Source organism: Salvelinus alpinus, chromosome 14 (assembly GCF_045679555.1).
Source record: "Salvelinus alpinus chromosome 14, SLU_Salpinus.1, whole genome shotgun sequence".
NCBI classification, from domain to species: Eukaryota; Metazoa; Chordata; class Actinopteri; order Salmoniformes; family Salmonidae; genus Salvelinus; species Salvelinus alpinus.
The window spans coordinates 54211968-54237638 of NC_092099.1; the positions used below are offsets into that span (position 1 = coordinate 54211968).

Sequence of the window (25671 nt, forward strand, 5' to 3'; positions counted from 1 at the left end):
AACATACTTCTTTCCGTAAGAAATATTATAGTTTGATTACATTTTAGGGTGTCTGAGGAGTAAATAGAAATATATTTTGACTTGAAACAAAGTTTAGGGGTAGATTTTCAGATTCCTTTCTCTATGTTAAATGAGTGGATTACTCAAATCGTTGGTGCCAACTAAACTGACTTTTTGGGATATAAAGAAGGATTTTATCTAACAAAACGACACATATTATCGCTGGGACCTTTTGGATGACAAATCAGAGGAAGATTTTCAAAAGTGAATATTTAAATCGCTATTTGTAAATTTATGAAACCTGTGCAGGTGGAAAGATATTTTGATGTGGGCCGCCGTCCTCAAACAATAGCATGGCATGCTTTCGCTGTAATAGCTACTGTAAATCGGACAGTGCAGTTAGATTAACAAGAATTTAAGCTTTCAACCAATATAAGACACTTGTATGTACCTAAATGTTTAAAATCCATAATTTTTATGATTATTTATTTTGAATTGCGCACCCTGAAGTTTCACCAGAAGTTGTACGGCTAGTGGGACGCCTAGCCCTAAGAAGTTTCCCCACAACTATCCTGTGTGTGTCTGTGTGTGTGTGGGGTACCTACTTATGCCCTTGTACTTGGAGGGGGTGTGGTATGAAAAGCCGTTGATGGATCCTAGGTCCTCAGGGGTCAGCTGGTAGGGCGGTCGAAGTTTGATCTCTGTTTGCATGTCGGCCAGGTTGATCTTAGTGGACAGAGAGCGGGGGCTGTTGAAGCGCTGCTTCGTCTTCTGGATGAAGTTGTCTGGAAGGGGCAGCAACACAAGTATGAAGGGTGTGAGAATAGAGAAATCTATCATGAAAATACAACCTAGGAATAGTATGTTCCTGCTGGTACAGTATAAACATGCTCTAAAATGTTTGGGCATGATAGTGGGTTAGTTTCCTGAGACCACCCATACGCAAAAATAATAAGTGTCTGCTAAATGGAATACAGTGATCCCTCGCCACTTCGCGGTTCACTTATCGCGGATTCGCTATTTCGCGGATTTTCATAATGCATTTTTTATTTTTTTTTGGTGCATTCTGATTCGCTAAAAACTCACTCCCGCTTCTTGTATCAAAACATGCTACGAATTGTGCTATCATTTTGTCGTCTCGTGCAGTTACAGTGAGGGAAAAAAGTATTTGATCCCCTGCTGATTTTGTACGTTTGCCCACTGACAAAGAAATTATCAGTCTATAATTTTAATGGTAGGTTTATTTGAACAGTGAGAGACAGAATAACAACAAAAATATCCAGAAAAATGCATGTCAAAAATGTTATAAATTGATTTGCATTTTAATGAGGGAAATAAGTATTTGACCCCTTCTCAATCAAAAAGATTTCTGGCTCCCAGGTGTCTTTCATACAGGTAACGAACGGAGATTAGGAGCACACTCTTAAAGGGAGTGCTCCTAATCTCAGTTTCTTACCTGTATAAAAGATACCTGTCCACAGAAGCAATCAATCAATCAGATTCCAAACTCTCCACCATGGCCAAGACCAAAGAGCTCTCCAAGGATGTCAGGGACAAGATTGTAGACCTACACAAGGCTGGAATGGGCTACAAGACCATCGCCAAGCAGCTTGGTGAGAAGGTGACAACAGTTTCTGTGATTATTCGCAAATGGAAGAAACACAAAAGAACTGTCAATCTCCCTCAGCCTGGGGCTCCATGCAAGATCTCACCTCGTGGAGTTGCAATGATCATGAGAACGGTGAGGAATCAGCCCAGAACTACACAGGAGGATCTTGTCAATGATCTCAAGGCAGCTGGGACCATAGTCATCAAGAAAACAATTGGTAACACACTATGCCGTGAAGGACTGAAATCCTGCAGCGCCCGCAAGGTCCCCCTGCTCAAGAAAGCACATATACATGCCCGTCTGAAGTTTGCCAATGAACATCTGAATGATTCAGAGGACAACTGGGTGAACGTGTTGTGGTCAGATGAGACCAAAATGGAGTTCTTTGGCATCAACCCAACTTGCCGTGTTTGGAGGAGGAGGAATGCTGCCTATGACCCCAAGAAACCATCCCCACCGTCAAACATGGAGGTGGAAACATTATGCTTTGGGGGTGTTTTTCTGCTAAAGGGACAGGACAACTTCACTGCATCAAAGGGACGATGGACGGGGCCATGTACCGTCAAATCTTGGGTGAAAACCTCCTTCCCTCAGCCAGGGTATTGAAAATGGGTCGTGGATGGGTATTCCAGCATGACAATGACCCAAAACACACGGCCAAGGCAACAAAGGAGTGGCTCAAGAAGAAGCACATTAAGGTCCTGGAGTGGCCTAGCCAGACTCCAGACCTTAATCCCATAGAAAATCTGTGGAGGGAGCTGAAGGTTCGAGTTGCCAAACGTCAGCCTCGAAACCTTAATGACTTGAAGAAGATCTGCAAAGAGGAGTGGGACAAAATCCCTCCTGAGATGTGTGCAAACCTGGTGGCCAACTACAAGAAACGTCTGACCTCTGTGATTGCCAACAAGGGTTTTGCCACCAAGTAGTAAGTCATGTTTTGCAGAGGGGTCAAATACTTATTTCCCTCATTAAAATGCAAATCAATTCATAACATTTTTGACATGCGTTTTTCTGGATTTTTTTGTTGATATTCTGTCTCTCACTGTTCAAATAAACCTACCATTAAAATTATAGACTGATCATTTCTTTGTCAGTGGGCAAACGTACAAAATCAGCAGGGGATCAAATACTTTTTTCCCTCACTGTATGTGTACGTACATAAAACAGCTTGGCAAATTTACATTAAGTTGGCCAAATTATCTTGTAATTTCGAACATCTCCTAAACCCATAATGTCGACGAAACGGCCTACACGTGAGTCACTGTATTTGTATACATGTAATAGTTGCTAATTGTAAAAAAAAAAAAAGTTTTCTATTTCGCGGATTTCACTTATCGCGGGTCATTTTCGGAACGTAACCCCCGCGATAAACGAGGGATTACTGTATATATTTTTGAAAGAGTCAAACCAGGGAAACCTAGCCTGGTCCCAGATCTGTTTGTGCAGTCTTGTTAACACACCAGTCATGGTCACGCCAGAAGGAGGCAGAAAAGCACGAACAGATCTGGGACCAGGCTAAGGGAAACCCTGTGTTTCTAAAGTAAGACAATGCATGGGTTTGTTGGGAAAACAGGAGGAGAGACTCACCCAACTCGATGAAGGAGTATGGCCTCACAGCGCTATTGACACGCTTGGCATCGTACGTGACGATGAACTCCCTCTGCAGCTCATCCAGGAAACAGAAGGCCAGGACGTTGGGGTAGTTCTCTGTACAAACCATCAGATAACCTACACCCAGACAGCAGGTGAAACTGAAACAGACACATACACACACAGAGCGAGCAAGATTACATTGCGGGACTATTATTTCCTGCAATTACAATGCTGAACAGTGGGAAGCACAGTAAGTTCAGTAGTATTCATTAACAAAACCATGAGATGTCCCTGCATATGTTATTCAGGATCAAAATTATATTTGGAGATATCTAACAAAACTACTGGCATTATAATAGCAATGAAAGATTACCAAGAAATACCATCTAAGATATTACACAAAGGAACCTCGCCAGAGGTGTTTCCAACCAATCCATCGAAAATAATTCACAGAAATGTTAACAGGTGGCTTGAAGGCTTGTTTGCAGTGTGCTAAGAGATGCCAGTATCGGTCTCTGTGTTAATATCTTTACAGAAAGATTAAACAGGCATTACATGGGGAAGGGGAACAGCTAGCTCGCTCTCTCTTTTCCCTCTGCTTATGAAGTATGGGTGCTGAATTATGGTCATTTGGAGAGTGCCAGGGAGGGAGGGACAAAAATCTTAGCATCCACTCAACTGGAGCTCAGCAGAGCCCCTCGAAGGGCCAATACATCGGAGTTAAGCATTGCCCAAAAGGATCTTTAATTCAGATTACCCAGTGACTTAACTGCTGTCTGGCATGTCCTCAGTCTCTTTCCTTCACAGTGAGGCCAATGTTGGACCTTGATTAAAGGACCTCAAGATAACAAATGAGGCTTCAGACTGTAGAGTGGATGGCCAACCAACCCTGCTCCTAGAGGGAGGAATGTGTGTGCGCACACACACATACTTCTCATTCAAGCCAATATCTGCTGTCAAGACAACTGGGAACTCTTGAATTGGCCATTCAAAATGATTTTAGTCGGTGCTCGTTTTTGTCCGTTCTAAAAATGGTTGGAGGCCGGCGCTTTTGAACACGGCATTAATGGGACCAAGTGGCTTATAACCCATGTCCATGTGAACAGATGCATTTTGTAATGCCGCAGTTGTGTTTCTTGAAATAGCCTGACAATTGTAATTGACCAAACTGTCACAAAACTCATTAGGGGAATTAGAGCTGAGCATTTCAGAACAGAGCTTTTATAGACATTCACAAAACAAGGAAAAGTGCAGTTTGTTGTGACATCAGCAATAGGACAGAATTAAAGTGACCGTTTTACCGCCACATCGGCAGTCATGGCCACAGTAAAATTCCACACTACCGTTGAGTCACGGTAATCTCCTCTTATGCACTCTGGACATGTGTTGGTTGGGGTCTCTATAGGGCTCTACTGTCCATCTAACCACTCTGAAAATGCAAATGCAATTGAAAAATCACAAACACATCAAAACAGTATTGTGATTTTAAAACTCACCTCACTGTGATGATCAATTAGAGGTTCAACAGCAGGTTGAAACATGGTTGTTGTGGATGTTGTTTCAAAGCCTAACAACGAAATGGACAGCACTTTAAAGTGATGACTCATTCAAAACTCCCATATGCATATTAGAGCCTATACATACACATAGGCTTATGAGCCCAAGTCTGCAAAACAAACAAAAAAACTATTACAATTCTGATTGTGTGATGCCTCCCGGTTGTGCAGTGGTCTAAGGCACTGCATCGCAGTTGCTAGCTGTACCACAAGAGATCCTGGTTCGAGTCCAGGCTCATGGGGCAGCGCACAATTGGCCCAGCGTCGTCCGGGTTAGGGGAGGGTTTGGCCGGCAGGGATGTCCTTGTCCCATCGCGCTCTAGTGACTGTGGCCGGCCGGGCGCATACACACGCCAGGTGTACGGTGTTTCCTCCAACACATTGGTGCGGCTGGATTCCGGGTTAAGCGGGCAGTGTGGCTTGGTTGGGTCACGTTTCGGAGGACGCATGGCTCTCGACCTTCGCCTCTCCTTAAGGGAGCTGCAGCGATGACACAAGACAATTGGATATCACGAAATTGGGGAGAAAAAAGGGGTAAAACGTTATAATTATGATTGTGCCCATTATGATTGTGCCTACATAGCCTACTACAAATTACACCTGGAAAAAAAATAATGAACTAATTTAAGATGTCTTTGGTACATAATTGGTCTAGCCTATACTAAACAACGTAATAGGCTTTGAACGTGGACTGTTATTATGCATACTGGATGGACTGGTTACCTTATGCTACACTCCAAAATGTCTATCCACGAGTCTGGGAGAGAACGTATAGCCATAGGCGATGCTGTTGGTTCACTGATTGTGCAGGGCGGTTACAGTTACCCTACACATTATAGTGAATTTATATTTGATTGTGAATAGTCTTAATAGGGCACTTAATATTTTCATAAATAAATTGGGTGACATTACCTTTAGCTAGAGAATATCTCACCACCATGCGTTTCCATCTCTTCCTCTATTCCTTTCTCCAGCGTGCAGAGTGGCTGTCAACAGTTTAGTGAAATATGTTTCGGTGCAGATTTCACTTGAAATGAAGCACTGGGTAGCTGTAGGAACAGGGTTGGAGAGCCTCTGGCATACAGAGTTTGGGTGGAATATCACCTGTTGCATGCAGGCTCTTGCTGCGCTCCTCAAACAGTGGTTGATGCGTGAAGTGAAATAAGTATTCTTATATTTATCAGCTGCTCATATTAAAGCACACGCTCCGCTATAAAAACAAACTAGTCTACCCGGCATCATTGAAAAGCGGACCGGCGGGAAAACGAGCAGCCTCCATTCACTATTCCAGTGTATACGGATGACATGTCTTTTTCCCCTTGCCCATTTCATAATGGGCCATTCTAAATCAAAACTAATTTTACATTTTAGTAAAGACTAAACTGAGAATAGTCTGATGGGTGAAAATATGATCACTTGATGAGAGAACAGCTGTGCAGCCTGAGGCAAGGAACCGGCAAGCTTTTTCTTGCTACTTTCTCAAATCATCAACAGCCGATAGAAATCAAAACATATATGATGCAACTAAGACATTCTAAGGTTTGTATAATTTACGACTAAAGTTGCCAAATAACTCTAAATTTAGCATAGAGGACCTGTTCCAAAAAAAATCACTTTTACGCTCAACATAGTCACTTCATATGCACACATTGGAATGGGAAAAATATCCTTTCTATTTTATACAGCTAAGTTCAATTATATTCTTCTTACTATACAATAATGGCACGGGACTTAAAGCATATATTGTCTGCTAAATGAACAAGCATGGAGCATAGCCAGAAAACATACAGTAGTCCAAGTCATGTTCTTCTGAAATCAATTTTTATTCATATCATGATTCTTTAGACCTGCCTACAAAAAAATGATGGATTTATTGTGATGTGTGTATTAAATAGATTTTTAATACTGTTTTAGATGTGGAGATGCTAAACATGTTTATGTTAATTAACGGTCAATTACCGTGAGACAGGCAGACTTTTGAATGACAATAACCGGCTAATAAAATTGAATGACCGCCACAGCCCTAGACAGAGTGATAACACCATCCCTCAAAGCAAAATTATACTATAGAGAACTGCTAGCAACTTTGGGTGGTGGTAATACCAACGTCAGTTAGAAGCATTTATATAAAATCTATCTGGTAATAGCCCTTGCTAAATTCCCAAGCAAGAAAAAAACAAAAACAAGTCACTCACACAAATGGGAGCTAACAAAGAGCCACTGATAACCAAAACGGAAAAGGATGGGTTTTAGGAGTGGTTCTGAAAGACAATCCTGGGGGTGTCCACTGAAAGCACGCACTACATTTGCCTAAGTAGAGGCAAAACAAAAGAAAAACCCACACCAAACTTAGACAGAAAGTAAAACCAAAAAGTTGCAGCAAAACAAAATCAGACAAAGGATTGTCTAGAAATAAAATAGGTAGAGCCAACTAAACCCTCTGTCTCAATCAAGACAACTAGAGCACTGGGCCAGCCACTTAAATACCACCAAGGCCAGCACAGGTGAAACACCTTTCCACTAATGAGATGGCAACCAGCACAGGTGTAACACTTCCTGACTAATGAGGTGACACCAATCGGTGCGCCCTGTGCTAAAGAGCAATACATGCTAAAGACCAACCTCAAAACATAAATGGAAAAACCAAAGCCTGTAACACCTTCACCCTTTAATATAGCCTACATTATTGTTGGACAAATGTGCTCACAGTAGATGTCGACCGATTAAGATTCTTCATCGCCGATACCGAAATGTTTTTTTGTGGCCTGCTGGAAGTCATTTTGCAGGGCTCTGGCAGTGCTCCTCCTTGCACAAAGGCGGAGGTAGCGGTCCTGCTGCTGGGTTGTTGCCCTCCTACGGCCTCCTCCACGTCTCCTGATGTACTGGCCTGTCTCCTGGTAGCGCCTCCATGCTCTGGACACTACGCTGACAGACACAGCAAACCTTCTTGCCACAGCTCGCATTGATGTGCCATCCTGGATGAGCTGCACTACCTGAGCCACTTGTGTGGGTTGTAGACTCCGTCTCATGCTACCACTAGAGTGAAAGCACCGCCAGCATTCAAAAGTGACCAAAACATCAGCCAGGAAGCATAGGAACTGAGAAGTGGTCTGTGGTCACCACCTGCAGAACCACTCCTTTATTGGGGGTGTCTTGCTAATTGCCTATAATTTCCACCTTTTGTCTATTGCATTTGCACAACAGCATGTGAAATTTATTGTCAATCAGTGTTGCTTCCTAAGTGGACAGTTTGATTTCACAGAAGTGTGATTGACTTGGAGTTACATTGTGTTGTTTAAGTGTTCCCTTTATTTTTTTGAGCAGTGTATATAGTTTGGACACCTACTCATTCCAGAGTTTCTTTATTTTGACTATTTTCTACATTGTAGAATAATAGTTAAGACAAACTATGAAATAACACATATGGAATCATGTAGTAACCGAAAACGGGTTAAACAAATCAAAAAACATGAGATTCAAAGTAGCTACCCTTTGCCATAATGACAGCTGTAATCGCTATTGAAAAGCGCTAACATGCTCCAACAGATTAGTTTGTGTTTAAGGTGTCGCCCTGCAACAACCTCTCTCTCAGCAAACTCAAAGAACCTCTGACATGATGTCCAAACAAGTTCATTCGGACTTGCACAAGAGGGACCCCTTCATCCTAGTCTCTCTCAAACTCAAAGCAGTAAGCTCTCAAAATAGACTTCAAAGTCTGATCTAGACCCCCGACGTGAAATTCAAACCTCGGTCCGACTGCACTACCTGCAGAAGTCCAAACGTTGAAAAGAATTTCACCGTGAGCTTAATACTGGGAGCCATGATTTTACTCAGTGGAATGGCCTCAGGGAAACAAGTGGCAGCACATTATGGTTAAGAGAAACTGGTTACCACTCTTGGCTTTGGGCAAAGGACCAACACAATCCACCAGAACCCTGCTGAAAGGTTCATCAAAAGCAGGAAGAGGCTGCTAAGGTGCAACCGGTACAGCTTGGTTCGGTTTACCCGTCCGCTGGCAAATGCGACAGGATTTGCAGTAAGACAATATCCTATTTCAGACCAGAAGAAGTTACACAAGATTCGGTCATTCGTCTTGTTGTGCACAATATGGCCTGCCATATTGAGGAAACCTCAGTATCTCTTGTCGAAGTGTAACAACAATTTGAGATACACTGGGCCAATCGTCCTGCTCAGAAGTGGCACGAGAAAACCATTTCCTCAGAACACCATCTGTCAGATTAACCCACATGAACTTCAAACTCCTATGGACGCATCTCAGTAAAAAGAAGGGAGAAGGAGACATCTCTACTCGGTTCCGCAATCAGCCGCTTCCTAGATATTGAAGTGTCAACTGTAGGGACCCTCTCTTCCTTCAGCGGCCCTACAAAACTTGCTCACCTTGGGGTTTTTCAAAGGAGAGGTCAACTCTGGTGGTTTACCGAAATCAGGATCACCCATAAACGTTTAATTTAGATCGATCATGGTGGGGTCGCTGACATCCTCCACAACACTAGACTTTCGCCCACCAACTTTCTTAGACATAGCATGTGTAATTGCACACGCTGGGAACACGCTAGGGTACTTTGATAACCCATCAGGTTCCTCTACTCTGGGTTTCTCACAAAACGACAGGATTTGGCACAACCTTCCATCCAGCCAAATCATTTCCCAAAATGAACGAGACCACCTTCACAGATAGGCTAGGCCTCACTCCAACAACAACGTAACCAGATCAGACTCGAGTTCCACATTATACAAAAGAACTTCCATGCCTTGTACTAACGCACTGTAACCAGTTGCTGAAATGTCAGACAAAGGCAAAACATCCTCCAAAATGAAGGACTGGGCTGTCCCAGTGTCTTGCAGTTTCTTCACCAGCTGCTTAAAAGCATTGCCACTCTGCAGAGACAAACCCGTCTGAAACAAAGGGTTCATACACATCTGATCCAAAATCTTGTTTAAGCGATACACCAATCCCAAACAGAGACTTAATGGGCTGGAGTGCTCTCTTATTTTTCCATTTCAACTTAGGACACAGAGACAGTATCCTTTCTCACAGCAATAATGACAAACTGTTGGATACGAAAAACCTGTTCTGCCGATCTTTATCTTTGGGCTCTGTAGAAATGGACTGAAACCTTGCAGTAGGATGTGACTTCTCTGTATTGCTTTTTGCATAGCGATAATGACTGGGTGCTTTGTGAAGATCCTTGTGTCTCAACACAAACTCATCCGCAAGAATTGCAGCTTTCTCAAGAGTGAGATCCTTGTGCTCAAATGTAGAGGGGAAGGCAATTTTTGAACTGCTCGAGAAGTAGGAGAGTTTTCAAATCCTCAAGGTCCTTGACCTCTTGAGAACCACAGCAGCGATCAAAAGACATGCTTGTTCCCCAGCGAACTCGTCATGGCTTTGTGATTGTGTCTTTTGTAATTTACGGAACTATTGTCAGTATGCCTCTGGGACCAACTCATAAGCCCGAAGTATAGCAGCTATAACAGTGTCAATCTGAACTCTGGTCGGGAAATAAAGCGGCGTACACTTTGAGCCTTTCCCACAAGGACATTTGGAGGAGCAGTGACCAAATATCTTAGCCATTTTAGGGATGTGGGAATCCCCTCAAAGTAATATATACATCCACCTCTGTCATTAAAAAGGCAGTACAACCAGCTGTTCCGACCAAGATCAAACTCGAGAGCAAGATGGCCAGACTGGATTCGGAGTGCTTCCAGCTCTTTCAATCGAATGGCATGCACACGTTCTTATTGTTCTAGTCTGGCTGCACATTCTTGTTGTTTGGCTGCACGCTCATCTGGTCTTTCCCTGTGCTCTAACTCATTTATGTTCCTCCAATCTCTCCTCACGTTCGCTTTCCTTTTCCTTGAGCTCAAGCTTCTGTTCCTCCAATTTCACCTTAATTTCTAACTCCCTCAGCTGCACGTCTATGGGATGTACTCTGCCACCCGTAGGACCCATTTCATCAACCCCCCCAGAAGGATTTCCTCCTCCACCAAAGCAGTACCGATCAACGGACTACTGCTTTTGGATTGCCAGATACCAGTTTGATATAATGCTTTGCAATGTTGAGCGGATTAGCCTTCATAAATGTATCTAACATCTCCCACGTAGGGTTTATTACAAATGCTTTCAACTTAGAGTCCATGGTCCTTTTTAGGACTTCAGAGTAGGTGACTAGTGACTTCCATACTCATGGGAAACAAAATCCCGGACGAGACCCAATTTTGTTACATTCCCTAGGAAGACCCCTCCCAAAAAACTTTGCTCAAACTAAGGGAGGAACTGGCAAACTGACAACCAAAACCAGTGTGGTTTTAGAAGGGGTTCTAAAAGACACTCATAGGGCTGTCCACTGAAAGTTACATAGGTCCCAGTTGTTGTTGCTAAAAGACACCCACCATAAGCACCCAATAGAATTAGCCTAAGAAGCAAACCAAAAGAAAAACCCACCAAACAGACAGGAAACATTCCAAAAAGGTGAAGCAAAACAAAAGCAGATAAAGGATTGATTGTTAGAAATAAAAATAGGGATAGCCAACTAAAGGTGTTAACCCCCGGCATCTATCAAGACAACTAGAGCACTGGGCCAGCCACGCATAAATAGCACCAAGGCCAGCACAGGTGAAACACCTTACCACTAATGAGATGGCAACCAGCACAGGTGTAACACATACTGACTAACGAGGTCACCAATCGGTGCATTCTTTGTGCTAACAAGCTATACTTACTCAAGTCCAACCTCAAAACATAAATGGAAAAACCAAACCCTGCAACACACTTTATGATTATGATTCAGTTAAATTATACTTAGCATGTTAGCAGATAGCACAATGACTGTTAGTCTATGGGTAATGCTAGTTAGCAACTTCCTGAAGTATCCCATTAAGTGTGACTTGCAACTTACTTGATATTGTACTGTCCAGCCTTCAGAGTGCACCGGTCAGGGAACTGGCTGAGTTTCTTGGACAGTGCTTTGACTTGCTTCTTGGTTTCCTGAAGGCCTTTGTCCTGCTCGTAGTCTGTGGAGGCAGACAGGGGTAGACCGTCCACCACCCGCACCACAGAGGCAAACAAGACCATTGACATCATACAGCTGGCTAGCTCTACACACTCTCACTGGACACCTAAAAAAAAAAAAAAAAAAGAGGGAAAATGGAATATGTTCATAGAGCATGATGATTGTGAATTCATTAGCATTCTGATAAAATAGGCCTAGTTTAACAGAATTGCCAGCATATCAATATTACAATAGCTATATCTAATTCACATTATTTTGGGTAGCCTTGTGTAACACTAGAATAGATCATAATAAATGGGACAACTGAAGTTAGTGCGGGACTAATCTCTGTCTGCCACGGTTCGGTACCTTGGATAGCAGTTTTTCAAAGTGCTAATAGCTTGCCCTTGGTCACGAATCTCAGTTCCATTACACATCAGTCATTGGAAGAAGGCGTCTTCTGTACAGGGGATTTTTGTTAAAACCCTTGTGTTGTTCGGGTCTGTGGGACCCATTTTCAATGTTTACTAAAATAAAAAGTATACAATGAATAACCTGAGACTCATTGGCCTTGCCTCATTTTCTGTGAAGAACATAAAAAACAACACCCCTTACATATTCATATTACATATGTGGTGTTCGGGTCCACTGGACCCGAGGGTAATAAAAGTGTGTATGTAGGTGAAAACAAGTAAAAAATTAAACAAAAGATTTGCTATGTGCCTTCACTCTGTTCCAACATAACACCAAGAACAGAGAAGCTAGCATGGAAGGAGCATTTTTCACTTTGGAAGATGAAGAATTTTCAGAATATGAGGATCATGTCTGTCAATTCAGAATCTGACAGTGAGTTGGAAGAAGAGGATGAGATTGATCCTCAGCCAGCCCCAGTCCGTCAGCAGGGGGATGTCAAACATTTTTAAAATTGAATGGTCTTCTTGCCCAAGGAATGACACACCCTGCATGGCTGCCAATGTGATAAGGATGCAACCAGGGCCAACGCGGATGGTGGTTACTCATGTGAGGAACATAAAATCGTTGAACTGTTCATCCCAGACAATATCCAGAAAATCTTTCTTGACTGCACTAATTTGGGAGGGAAGGTGTGTTTTTGGAGAGAGATGGAAGGAAATGGACCAAACTCATTTACATGCATACTTTGGGGTTCTTATCCTTGCTGGTGTTTTCAGATCCAATGGGAAATCCACAGAATCCCTGTGGGATGCAGACACTGGCAGATAACTTTTCAGTGCAACAAAGTCTCTGGAAAACTTCCACATTCTTCCCAGGATTATCTGCTTCAATAACCGACACACCAGACCAGCTCGGCAGCAGAGACAAGCTAGCTACAATCAGGTCTGTGTGGGACAAGTGGGTGTACGGCCTTCACCTGTTTTAAAACACTGGTCCCAACGTTACTGTTGATGAGCAGCATATGCCATTTAGGGGCCGCTGCCCCTTCAGGCAGTACATACAACAAAATATGGAATCAAGATCTGGGCTGCCTGTGATGCGCCTTCATCATATGCATGGAACTTGCAAGTGTATACAGGGAAGCCAGATGGAGGAGCCCCTGAGAAGAACCAAGGGATGCGGGTTGTCCTGGACGTGACACAGGGACTCCGTGGGCACAACATCACATGCGATCACTTTTTTGAATTTTTTTTTTTACTTCGCACAAGCTGGGACAGGAGCTCCTCAAGAGGAAGCTGACGATGGTAAGAACAGTATGAAAAACAAGCCAGAGCTCCCACTTCTGCTGTTGAATACACGGAAGAGGCCTACCAATAGCCCTTATGCACATTCCATGATCGAACGTTCTAAACACACTTCCTATCGGTGTGACAATTTCCGGTCAGTCTAGTTGTTATCGACGATATAACGTTACTACCACTATGTCACAGTGTTTTTACTAGGTGTCTTCAGGACTTGCCTCAAATTAATATTAATGATGTACATCAAATTGTTAAATCAGCCTCCGAGACTCCAGCTAGCAAGAATGAAAAGGGGTTCAAGATGTATATAGGAAGCTACATAGACAACTATGAAGGTGAGTACCAAGTCAGTGACAGATATAACGTTAGCTAGCTACAATCATTAGCTAGCTAATTTAACTATTAACTGTAGCTAGCTAGTTACTTCGTAAAATGACCTAACGTTGACATAATCTACCTGAGAATGTGTGTATTTTCATTAGCTTGGTTAAGTTATGCTTGCTAGCTATATTTGCTAGCTAAAAATAATTGTTATGTCTTCTACACAGTATCTAACAAAGATACATTGACAGGGGAGATCACCGTGAGGGCTGCCTGTCACCGGTCCATGAGGAAGAGTGAAAAGCTGCACAGCATGAGAGTAGGGAAAGGTTATAGATAGCTACTAGGGACCTTGTTAAACATCTCCTGTGAGACACTGTCATCATGGTCAAAATGTGTTGGAGACAGAGTCAACGTTTAATCTTATCAATAGATAGATAATAATGATGGGTCCCAATCCCAATTTAGAATTGCCCACTTAACAGGTTATTTGGTAAAGATCTGTTGATGCAGTGTTTGGTAATTTTGTTACTGAGACACAATTTATTCCTGTATAATTAAATGAGCCCCTAGTTAATAAGACTAGACACTACTATGTTTATTGTTATGGGCCACATCATTCTTGTTTCTCACTACAGTCACTTATCTTCACAGATGGTGTTAAAGCACTCCGTACCAGTGATAGTGGTCCAAAGCCACTGCTCCTGTGTTGCAGGAAGTGCTCTGTGCAATCATCTGGTGGCCCTTCTTTACCAGACAGCGCACTACTCTCAACTAAACATTCCTGCTGCACCACCAGTTCACAGCTGCACAGACACAGAACAGCGTTGGCACAAGCCAAGAACACTTGTGAGTCTATCAATATCCATTAAAAAATGCACCTGAAAAGTGTCCAGCCTATGTAACAGTAAATCCTTGTTAATTAGGGTGTGAAACCAGGTCCGGTTGATGGGATAGAGTTTCGTAAACCTACTAACTCGTGTGCTGATGGAATAAGGTAAGTTGGAAGTTCCTAGAATGGAAACATTTTAGAAAACATTTTCTTGTGATTGTATCCAGATGATAATGACAAATGTTTGGGACAAAGACTGGGGGGAAATATATAATCTATAAATCTGTATATTTTAATTCATTTGAACTTTCTGGCTTGTGCTGTTTCTGGAAAAGTTACATGAGTCTTTGTCATAGTAATCTCTCCAACCTGATGTTAAGGTTTTAAAATGTTTTGCAGAAGTTCTCTACAAAGCACTCAATGGATACATGCCTGACATGGACCTTCTCCGCGTCTCAGAAACATATGCCAACTTTTCTCCACTTACTGCCCCTCTTGTGACAACAATGGACATGTCAGCTGATGTGCCCCTGGTTGAGTCCGCCTTTGGGCCAGTGCAAGCCGGCAGTGTTCTGTCCTATCAGCTTCCACAGCCAAAGACGCGTGAAATTGTGAAGATTGCCGATGCCACTTCTCCACCAATACTTCCATTAGATGGCTACAGGCTTCCCAGTGTGCTTACGTCCTTAGCCATCAGGAGCAGTTCCACCTCAAGGCATTAGAGACAACCTACGAGATGTCAAAGTCGAGGTTGCTACAAGGGAGCAGAGCAGCAGCCCGGAATGGCATCAGCTCAGGAAAATGAGAATAACATCCTCTCGTTTCCGAGAGGTTTGCCATGTCCGGGGAGACCTCAGCTGACCACCTAGCTGAGCAGATGTTCAAGGGATCTGGTATGCAGACCATGGAGATGAAGAGGGGGCTAGCCATGGAGCCAGTGGCTGTACAGGAGTACTGCACACTGAAGAATGTTAACTTCTTTCCGTGTGGCTTCATAGTGCACCCAGATGCTCCGTGGTTGGGATCCTCTCCAGATGGCATCATATTTGATCCCAGTGCGAGACCACACTTTGGACTCTTAGAGGTCAAGCGCCCAAATGTACCAAGTTATGTTGACTGCCCTTACCTGAAGATACAGAATGGAGAGCTGAAGTTGAAGAGATCTCATGCTTACTACTGGCAGGTACAAGGTCAAATCCTTCTCAGGTTGTAGCTGGTGTGACTCATTTGTGCACAGGAGGACATCCTAGTTGAAAGGATATATAAAGATCTACAGGTTTCAAAAACTATAAGAGAGAAGGTTGACCACTTATTTTTACCACTACTGGCAGAAGTGTCTCACACCTGAATGGATCCCCTGCATGGGTGCCAAGTTTAGTGGTTTTATGAAAAATAAGTATTGATGTTCTTGTGAAGAAATCTACAGTAGAATAGATTTGTTTAAAAAAAAAAAGTATTTCGGCAAATGTTCAACAGTTCAGTTAATCAATTACACATCTCCAACATTGTATTCAATCTTACATTCTGGCTATTCTGTGTTTACTTGATTTCTTTCCCCCACCCCTGTTACTCATTGCCTAATTAAAGCCAATACAAGCTCACACAAACGATTGATACATGTCGTATTATTATTTTGCTGCTAGCAAATAAACACATGTACATTCGCTTGGCCCATGCTCTGACCAGATCATAGACGGCACAGTCCATAGGCAGCGCACCTTGTTCTTCATCCCCCTCAGTCAGAGCAGGAGGTTTCAGTCTTTCCCAAACACCAGGTATCTTTTGAATGTGCCAGTTCCACGCGAAGACAGTAGGAACAACACCTCTTTTTAGGTATTGTCGCCCCCCCCCCCCCCCCAATTTTTCCCTCAACAAAGTCACTTTCGACGAAATGTGTACTACACACCTTTGTGTGTTTGGTGACAGCAAAGTTGTCACGACGTACTGCCACCAACCACCTTTTTCTGAGCTCTACATCGACCGGGGAAACGATAGAAGCTCACAATACCATTACATTTGGAAGAAACTGAAGACAGAGGCACTAAACAATGTTCATTAGCTTCTCCTTCGCGGGGCTGTAATTTAAACGTAGTCATTGCGAACTATTTCAGTCAGAAATGCATCGACGATAGCTAGTAAGCTAATGATAAAAACAATAGCAGAACTCGCTCCGGAAGTCATCAACACGATCGGAAGTAAATTAGAACGTTTAGAGCCTATTCCTCTCAATTTCAGTTCATGGCAGACGCATCTCTAGTGTCCTATGTGCCAAAGAAATGCAAAAACGTGGTACTCATGAGTACGCTGCATAGGGATGGGAGAATCTGTGGCAGGATCGTCAAAAACTAGAAATCATAATGGATTACAATGCCACAAAAGGAGGTGTGGACAATTTAGGCAAGCTGGTTACTGGCTATAGCTGCAAAAGAAGAACCCTACGCTGGATAATCATCAACATCTTGGACATCTCGGCGTACAACACGTTCGTCATCTGGATGGCGTTTTGGAACAGAGAGAAGCTCCAGAGGAGACGGCTCTTTTTCGAGGAGCTGGGCAAGGCATTGGTAAGACCTCAAATCCAGAGGCTGCAACATATTCCAAGGACCCCAGCTTCTGCAGCCATCGTGAGTAGCATTCAGGAGGAGGATGCTGGTGCCCCATCCACCCGACCCAAAGAACCAACAACTCCAATACCAGAAGTAAGTGATGTTGTTGCATGTGTGTGCCGGACTCTCCTACCCTGGCATGCTGTAACTATATATCCGAGTGAGATAAAAGTAAAATTCCTGAACTAAGTTGTCATCATTCTAGATTGCAGCCGGTAGCAACAAGAAGTGCTGCGATGTGTGGACCCAAGAACGACAGGAAGACGAACTCAGCAAAAAAAGAAACGTCCTCTCACTATCAACTGCGCTTATTTTCAGCAAACTTAACATGTTATGTTCATACAAATAATTGCACAAAACTCAAACAAACTGAACAGGTTCCACAGACAGAAATGGAATAATGTGTCCCTGAAGTGGGTGGGGTGGGGGGGTCAAAAATCAAAAGAAACAGTATCTGGTGTGGCCACCAGCTGCATTAACTTCTCTAGGATATGTGGGACGCTACCGTCCCACTTGGCCAAAAGCCAGTAAAAATGCAGAGCGCCAAATTCAAATATATTACTATAAAAATCAAACATGAAAGACACTAAATTAAAGCTACACTTGTTGTGAATCCAGCCAACATGTCTGATTTCAAAAAGGATTTACGGCGAATGCACACCAAACGATTATGTTAGGTCAGTACATAGCCACAGAAAAACACAGCCATTTTTCCAGCCAAAGAGAGGAGTAACAAAAAGCAGAAATAGAGATAAAATTAATCACTAACCTTTGATGATCTTCATCAGATGACACTCATAGGACTTCATGTTAAACAATACATGTATGTTTTGTTCGGTAAAGTTCATATTTATATCCAAAAATCTGAGTTTAGACGGGACAGTACTGTCTTGGCAAAAAGCCAGAGAAAATGCAGAGCGCCAAATTGAAGATTACTATAAATATCAAACGTACATTAAATCACACATGAAAGTTACCAAATTAAAGCTACACTGGTTGTGAATCCAGCCAACATGTCAGAATTCAAATAGGCTTTTCGGCGAAAGCAAACGATGCTATTATCTGAGTTAGCACCATTGTAAACAAAGAGAGATAAGCATATTTAAACCCGGCAGGCGCGACACAAAACGCAGAAATAAAAATATAATTCATGCCTTACCTTTGACGAGCTTCTGTTGTTGGCACTCCAATATGTCCCATAAACATCCCAAATGGTCCTTTTGTTCGATTAATTCCGTCGATATATATCCAAAATGTCCATTTATTTGAGGCGTTTGATCCAGAAAAACACAACTTCCAAATTGCTCAAACGTGACTACAAAATATCTCAAAGGTTACCTGTAAACGTTGGCAAAAAATTCAAACTACTTTTGTAATACAACTTTAGGTATTTTTTAAAGTTAATAATCGATAAAATTGAAGACTGGGTGATCTGTGTTCAACACAGGATTAAAACCAACTATAGCCAGCTTTTGTCGTGGAAAATCATTTTCAAATACAACGCTTACCAGAACTTTTAAAATCAAACATGCTCTTTATTACAACTGTACAGCCCACTGGCATGTCCCCGCGGAACACACCCCGCGGAACCCCCCCCAGAAGTCCATTTCCTATATTTATACACACATAGTATTATGTCCCTCCCCTATGCAAATGAAGTTTCCTTTCTGAAGTCATTCCCCACCATCATCCTTTAGTTCAAGCTTCCTACTTGTTCACGCCCTATAACGCCATCTGCTTTCAATTAGTTTATAATGGTGGCTGTTCTCTTAGGCGCCTACATGTCTAGTCTCATGCACTTAAGGGAATCAGCAGACTATATATCTAGGTGTCCAATTTCCCTAGGCGCCTACGTGTCTCTGGTATGTGTCCTGAGTGGAATTTGTCAGACTATATGTGTCTGTTCTAGCATTAGTGTGTCCAGTTGCCCTTTGTTCTGCTCTCCCCTATCCTTAGTGTGTGCAATTGTCTTAGAAGTCTATTTTTAATGTTCAGCTAGCTTATGTTACTACTACACTTTCTGGTTACGCGCTTCTATCTAAAAAGGACACTTAATGTGATTTTTGTTCAAGATGGCCGTACTTCTTCATTACACAAAGGAAAAACCCTCAATTAATTTCTGAAGACTGTTGACATCCAGTGTAAGCGGTAGGAGCTGCAAGAAGGTCAATTAGAAATCTGTATTCCCAATGAAATCCATTGAAAAGAGTGACCTCAATCTGAATGGTTTGTCCTCGGGGTTTCGCCTGCCAAATAAGTTCTGTTATACTCACAGACATCACTCAAACAGTTTTAGAAACTACAGTGTTTCCTATCCAAATCTACTAACAATATGCATATCTTATCTTCTGGGGATGAGTAGCTGGCAGTTGAATTTGGGTATGCTTTTCATCCAAACGTGAAAATGCTGCCCCCTATCCTAGAGACTCTCTCTAGACTAGGGGGTGGTATTTTCACATTCGGATGAAAAGTGTGCCCAAAGTAAACTGTCTGCTACTCAGGCCCAGAAGCTAGGATATGCATATTATTAGTAGATTTTGATAGAAAACACTGTAGTTTCTAAAACTGTTTGAGTGATGTCTGTGAGTATAACAGAACTTATTTGGCAGGCGAAACCACAAGGACAAACCATCCAGGGGAAACATTTGAGGTCACTCTTTTCAATGGGTTTTCTATGTGGATCTAGATTTAAGGCACTTGCTTGCAGATCCTATCGCTTCCACTGGATGTCAACAGTCTTTAGAAATTGATGTTTTTCCTTTGAGAAATTAAGTAGTAGGGCTGTTCAGAACGAGGGTCGAGTCTAGTGTACTGTTGTGGTTGGGGCACGCGGCCTGAAAGCTCGCTCCACTTTGTTTTTATCCGCTATTGAACGCAGTTTATCCTGTCTTAAATGTTATTGATTATTTACGATAAGATACCTAAAGTTGTATTAGGAAAGTTGTTTGAAATGTTTGGACAAAGATTACAGGTAACTTATTAGATATTTTGTAGTCATGTTACGCGAGTTGGAACCGGTGTTTTTCTGGATCAAACGCGCCAAATAAAATGGACATTTGGGAGATATAACGACGGAATTTATCGTCATTGGCAGCAGAGAACTGGAAGGAAAGGCAGCCAAAGGAGGAATTGGCTTTGGGGGTGACCAGTGAAATATACCTGCTGGAGCGCATACTACGGGTGGGTGCTGCTATGGTGACCAGTGAGCTGAGATAAGGCGGGGCTTTACCTAGAAAAGACTTATAGATGACCTGGAGCCAGTGGGTTTGGCGACGAATATGAAGCGAGGGCCAGCCAACGAGAGCATACAGGTCGCAGTGGTGGGTAGTATATGGGTCTTTGGTGACAAAACGGATGGCACTGTGATAGACTGCATTTAATTTGCTGAATAGAGACGCAAAAGTCAAGGATCGGTAGGATAGTCAGTTTTACTAGGGTATGTTTGGCAGCATGAGTGAAGGAGGCTTTGTTGCGGAATAGGAAGCCGATTCTAGATATAATTTTGGATCGGAGATGCTTAATGTGAGTCTGGAAGGAGAGTTTACAGTCTAACCAGACACCTAGGTATTTGTAGTTGTCCACATATTCTAAGTCAGAACCATCCAGAATATTGATGCTGGACGGGCGGGCAGGTAGCGATCGGTTGAAGAGAATGCATTTAGTTTTACTAGCATTTAAGAGCAGTTGGAGGCCATGGAAGGAGAGTTGTATGGCATTGAAGCTCGTCTGGAGGTTAGTTAGCACAGTGTCCAAAGAAGGGCCAGAAGTATACAGAATGGTGTTGTCTGCGTAGATGTGTATCAGAGGATCAGAGAATCACCAGCAGCAAGAACGACATCATTGATGTATACAGAGAAGAGAGTCTGAGAAGTAGTTGGTGAACCAGGCGAGGCAGTCATTTGAGAAACCAAGGCTGCTGAGTCTGCCGATAAGAATGTGGTGATTGACAGAGTCGAAAGCTTTGGCCAGGTGGACGAATACAGCTACACAGTATTGTCTCTTATCGATGGCGGTTACGATTAGAGGTCGACCGATTAATCGGAATGGCCGATTAAGTTTTCATAACAATCGGAAATCGGTATTTTTCTGCGCCAATTTTTTTTACACATTTATTTAATCTTTATTTAACTAGGCAAGTCAGTTAAGAATTTGTTCTTATTTTCAATGACGGCCTAGGAACGTTCTGCCTCATTCAGGGGCAGAACGACAGATTTTTAACCTTGTCAACTCGGGGGATTCAATCTTGCAACCTTACAGTTAACTAGTCCAATGCTCTAACACAGATTACATTGCACTCCACGAGGAGCCTGCCTGTGCCGCGAATCCAGTAAGCTAAGGTAAATTGCTAGCTAGCATTAAACTTATCTTATAAAAAACAATCAATCAATGACTGTCATTGCTCCAATGTGTACTTAACCATAAACATCAATGCCTTTCTTAAAATCAATACACAAGTATATATTTTTAAACCTGCATATTTAGCTAAAAGAAATCCAGGTTAGCAGGCAATATTAACCAGGTGAAAGTGTCATTTCTCTTGCGTTCATTGCACACAGAGTCAGGGTATATGCAACAGTTTGGGCCGCCTGGCTCTTTGCGAACTAATTTGCCAGCATTCTACGTAATTATACATAATATTGAAGGTTGTGCAATGTAACAGGAATATTTAGACTCATGGATGCCACCCGTTAGATAAAATATGGAACGGAATAAACGTTTTGTTTTCGAGGTGATAGTTTCCGGATTAGTCAAAGGTATATGGTTTAGAGAGAAATAGTCGACGCGTTATAATTCCTGTAGTAACTTGCGGCTGAATTTGAAAGGGGTTCCTTCGTTATTTTACCGTTCATGTCCATAGAGAATGTCTTGATCTACTTCAAATAAGGTCTGTGTTTCGTGCAGGCTTAAACCACCTCGACGTTTTGATACCCGTGTAAATCTCACTAGGATAAGGTAACGTTTGTCAACATATTTTCATAAATCCACTCTACAAAAATGATCTTCGCTTATATTTAGCCAATATTGATCAGAGTTACCTTGTCCTATGGATATCTACACAGTTATAAAATTGGCAAGGTGGTGTAAGCCTACACGAAACACAGACCTTATTTTAAGTGAATCTAAAAAATATCCTATGGAATAAATGAAGGAACCGCTTTTCAGATTTTGCTAGGTGTCATGGGAATTATGACTCACACTTTGGTTGTCAATTCTTACCATGCCCATTATTAAAATAGGATTTCCTGCATATAGAAATGACAGTTTGTTTTCAACATTCATCACAGGTAACTTACTCTATTTTTATTCAAACAGTTGAGAGTATTTGTCTCCTAAGCAGACTCTTCAGTATCATTGTCACTTGAGCTGTGTGTGTGTGTATTTATGTATTATATTAAGTTAAAATAAGTGTTCATTGTTCATTCAGTATTGTTGCAATTGTCATTATTACAAAAATGTGTGTGTATTATATTTATATATATATATATAACTTTTTTTTTTTTTTATATATCGGCATCGGCTTTTTTGTCCTCAAATAATCGGTATCGGTGTTGAAAAATCATAATCGGTCGACCTCTAGTTACGATATCGTAAAGGACCTTGAGCATGGCTGAGGTCAACCCATGACCAGCTCGGAAACCGTTTTGCATAGCGGAGAAGGTACAGTGGGACTCGAAATGGTCGGTGATCTGTTTGTTAACTTGGCTTTCGAGGACTTAGGAAGGCAGGGTAGGATATAGGTCTGTAGCAGTTTGGGTCTATAGTATCTCCCCCTTTGAAGAGGGGGATGACCGCGGCAGCTTTCCAATCTTTGGGGATCTCAGACGATACGAAAGCGAGGTTGAATAGGCTAGTAAAAACTGCCTGTTTCGTTCCTTACTTCCCTGAAAAGTATCATATCACGGGGGCTATTCGATGCTAACGCAGTCAGGTCTGGAGTGAACCAAGGGCTATATCTGTTCCTGGTTCTAATTTTTTTGAATGAGGCATGCTTATTTAAGATGGTGAGGAAAACACTTTTATAGAACAACCAGGCATCCTCTACTGACGGAATGAGGTCAATATCCTTCCAGGATACCCGGGCCAGGTCGATTAGAAAGGCCTGGTCGCTGAAGTGTTTTAGGGAGCGTTTGACAGTGTTGAGGGGTGGTCGTTTGACCGCAATTGTTTATGGTTCATTGAACAAGCATGGAAAACAGTGTTTAAACCCTTTACAATGAAGATCTGTGAAGTTATTTGGATTTTTACTAATTATCTTTGAAAGACAGGGTCCTGAAAAGGGGACATTTCTTTTTTTGCTGAGTTTAGTACACATGCATCAAGTGTAAGAAATACATTTGCACACAGTAAATGTATGTCCCTCATGTGCTGTGTAGGCCGGCCTTAATGTGTTAGTATTTTATGGAAATGATAAATTATGTAAAATTTTACCTTCCAATTGGGTCAGTTCAAAGCATTTTAATATTTTTTATTTAACTAGGCAAGTCAGTTATGAACACATTGTTATTTAAAGTGATAGCCTATACCAGACAACGCTGGGCCAATTGTGCGCCACACACGCTCCCAATCACAACTGGTTGTGAAACAGCCTGGATTCAAACCAGGGTGTCTGTAGTGACGCCTCAAGCACTGCAGTGCCTTAGACCGCTGTGCCACTCTGGAGCCCCCAATAAACAAAGTGATGAAAACCTTGTTTCATTTATATTTCTTCAAGATAAACATGATTTATTCCAACCATGTCTTGATTATAGTTGATTTTGTTTACAAAAACCACATTTTATAAAAATAGCACTTTTATTTATAAATGCAATCTAGCAGAGGTACATTGCAAATATTAAGCATGTATCTATATTACTTGTAATTGATAAGTCAACATCTAAGTATTTTTAGGTACATTTTTATGGGTGTATTGTTTTAAAAGCCCAATAATGTTCTGGGTCAATCAAACCGCAAACATTGTGTGAATAACAAAAACACCACACAAGGATTAAGAGCCTAGATGCTCAGGCTGAACATTAACAGGCTTTGGTTGCGTTATTTATTTAATATTATTTAAAAAAAAATTTTTTTTTACTTTTATTTAAACTAGGCAAGTCAGTTAAAAGAACAAATTCTTATTTTCAATGACGGCCTACCCCGGCCAAACCTGGACGACGCTGGATCAATTGTGCGCCGCTCTATGGGACTCCAAATCACGGACGGATGTGATACAGCCTGGATTCGAACCAGGAACTACAGTGACGCCTCTTGAACTGAGATGCAGTGGCTTAGACCACTGCGCCACTCGGGAACGGGTTTGGAAGCATAAGGACCTCCTTACCTTTCATATCAGCGATAAATAATAAAACAAATAGGTTCAATTGATACACAACGAACGTTACATATGGTTAAGGAGTAACTGTAGGCACCAAGAGTACATATTGGGCTAGTTAATACGCCTCGCGAAAAATGTGCCCTCTCCAACCCCCTGGATAGTAAGCTAACTGGCTACATTTGTCTTGAGTGAGCCTGCATTTTTTTCTCTCCATTGTTTACCAGGATATGGTACATGCATAAGCGATTGTCAGGGGATTGATCGCTCAGAAACACTGGACAGGGAGATAGCTAAAACTAGCTAGGTTGATCAGCAGAATGCTGGCAAAATCCGTTGTCGAGGATGGTGCAAAATGTGATAGTTAACTAGTGATGTTTGCTATATTTAATAGCAGGACTACTCAGTTACATGGCAATGCCTAGCCATCTTTATCCATGTCGCATAATATCAATTAAAAAGGGGCCACCTTTTTAGCTAGCTACTCAAATACCCCCTTTTGCTCTCTCCTAGTCCTACGTGCTGTCCGTTAGCAAGCTACTGCACTCTAGCTAACATTAACTAGCTGGCAAGAGCAAAACTAACATGGCTTTCCAAACATAGAACATTAATTGTTATTTTGTGAGCTAACCTGAACAGACGCGTGTGTCAATGCAACACTCACCGCAAAGTAGTTTATTTCTTGTAACGTAGCATCACCAGGCACCGTTTTTATTTGCCTACATTCTGTTGTGGCGCAAACGTACACGCAGGACAGATGCCGCGTTCGATATTAGTCGGAACTAGGAACTTCCGACATGCTAACTGGATACTTGTACACGTGCCGCATGCAACCAGTTAGCAAGTTCGACATTTCGAGTTCCGACAGGGACATGAACGCGTTAAGAAACTCGTATGTTTACGTGTTTGACGGAACGGCTCGCTGTGCATTATGGGTAGTGCATACGTGATGCGTGCGCAGGTTGACATTTATTGGGATGAGTCTTGTCTTGGAGGATGCACTGAGATAATTCCGTTAGATTGTCCAGCTGCAAAGTCGGCTTTATTGTAAACATTTATGAAAACAAAAATGTGTATTTTTTGTCTTAAAATTAAGGTTAGGCACTAAGGTTAGCAG

General features: G+C 42.1%; 1 protein-coding gene across 2 annotated transcripts in view; it reads right to left on the reverse strand.

Annotated features, from left to right (window-relative positions):
* LOC139539097 (vesicle-trafficking protein SEC22a-like) overlaps positions 1–25345 on the reverse strand; it is a 29902-nt gene extending 4557 nt beyond the window's left edge. Inside the window, exons 1-4 of one of the 2 annotated variants that reach the window (XM_071341850.1) lie at positions 25219–25345; positions 11679–11898; positions 3197–3360; positions 606–785 (exon numbers count right to left, since the gene is read on the reverse strand). In XM_071341850.1, coding sequence (XP_071197951.1) covers positions 606–785; positions 3197–3360; positions 11679–11863 — 529 coding nt within the window. In that variant the 5' untranslated portion in view covers positions 11864–11898; positions 25219–25345. Of the gene's footprint in view, positions 1–605; positions 786–3196; positions 3361–11678; positions 11899–25185 lie in introns of both variants that reach the window. The other variant, XM_071341851.1, reaches the window with a different exon arrangement.
* Between the last annotated feature and the right edge of the window lie 326 nt (positions 25346–25671).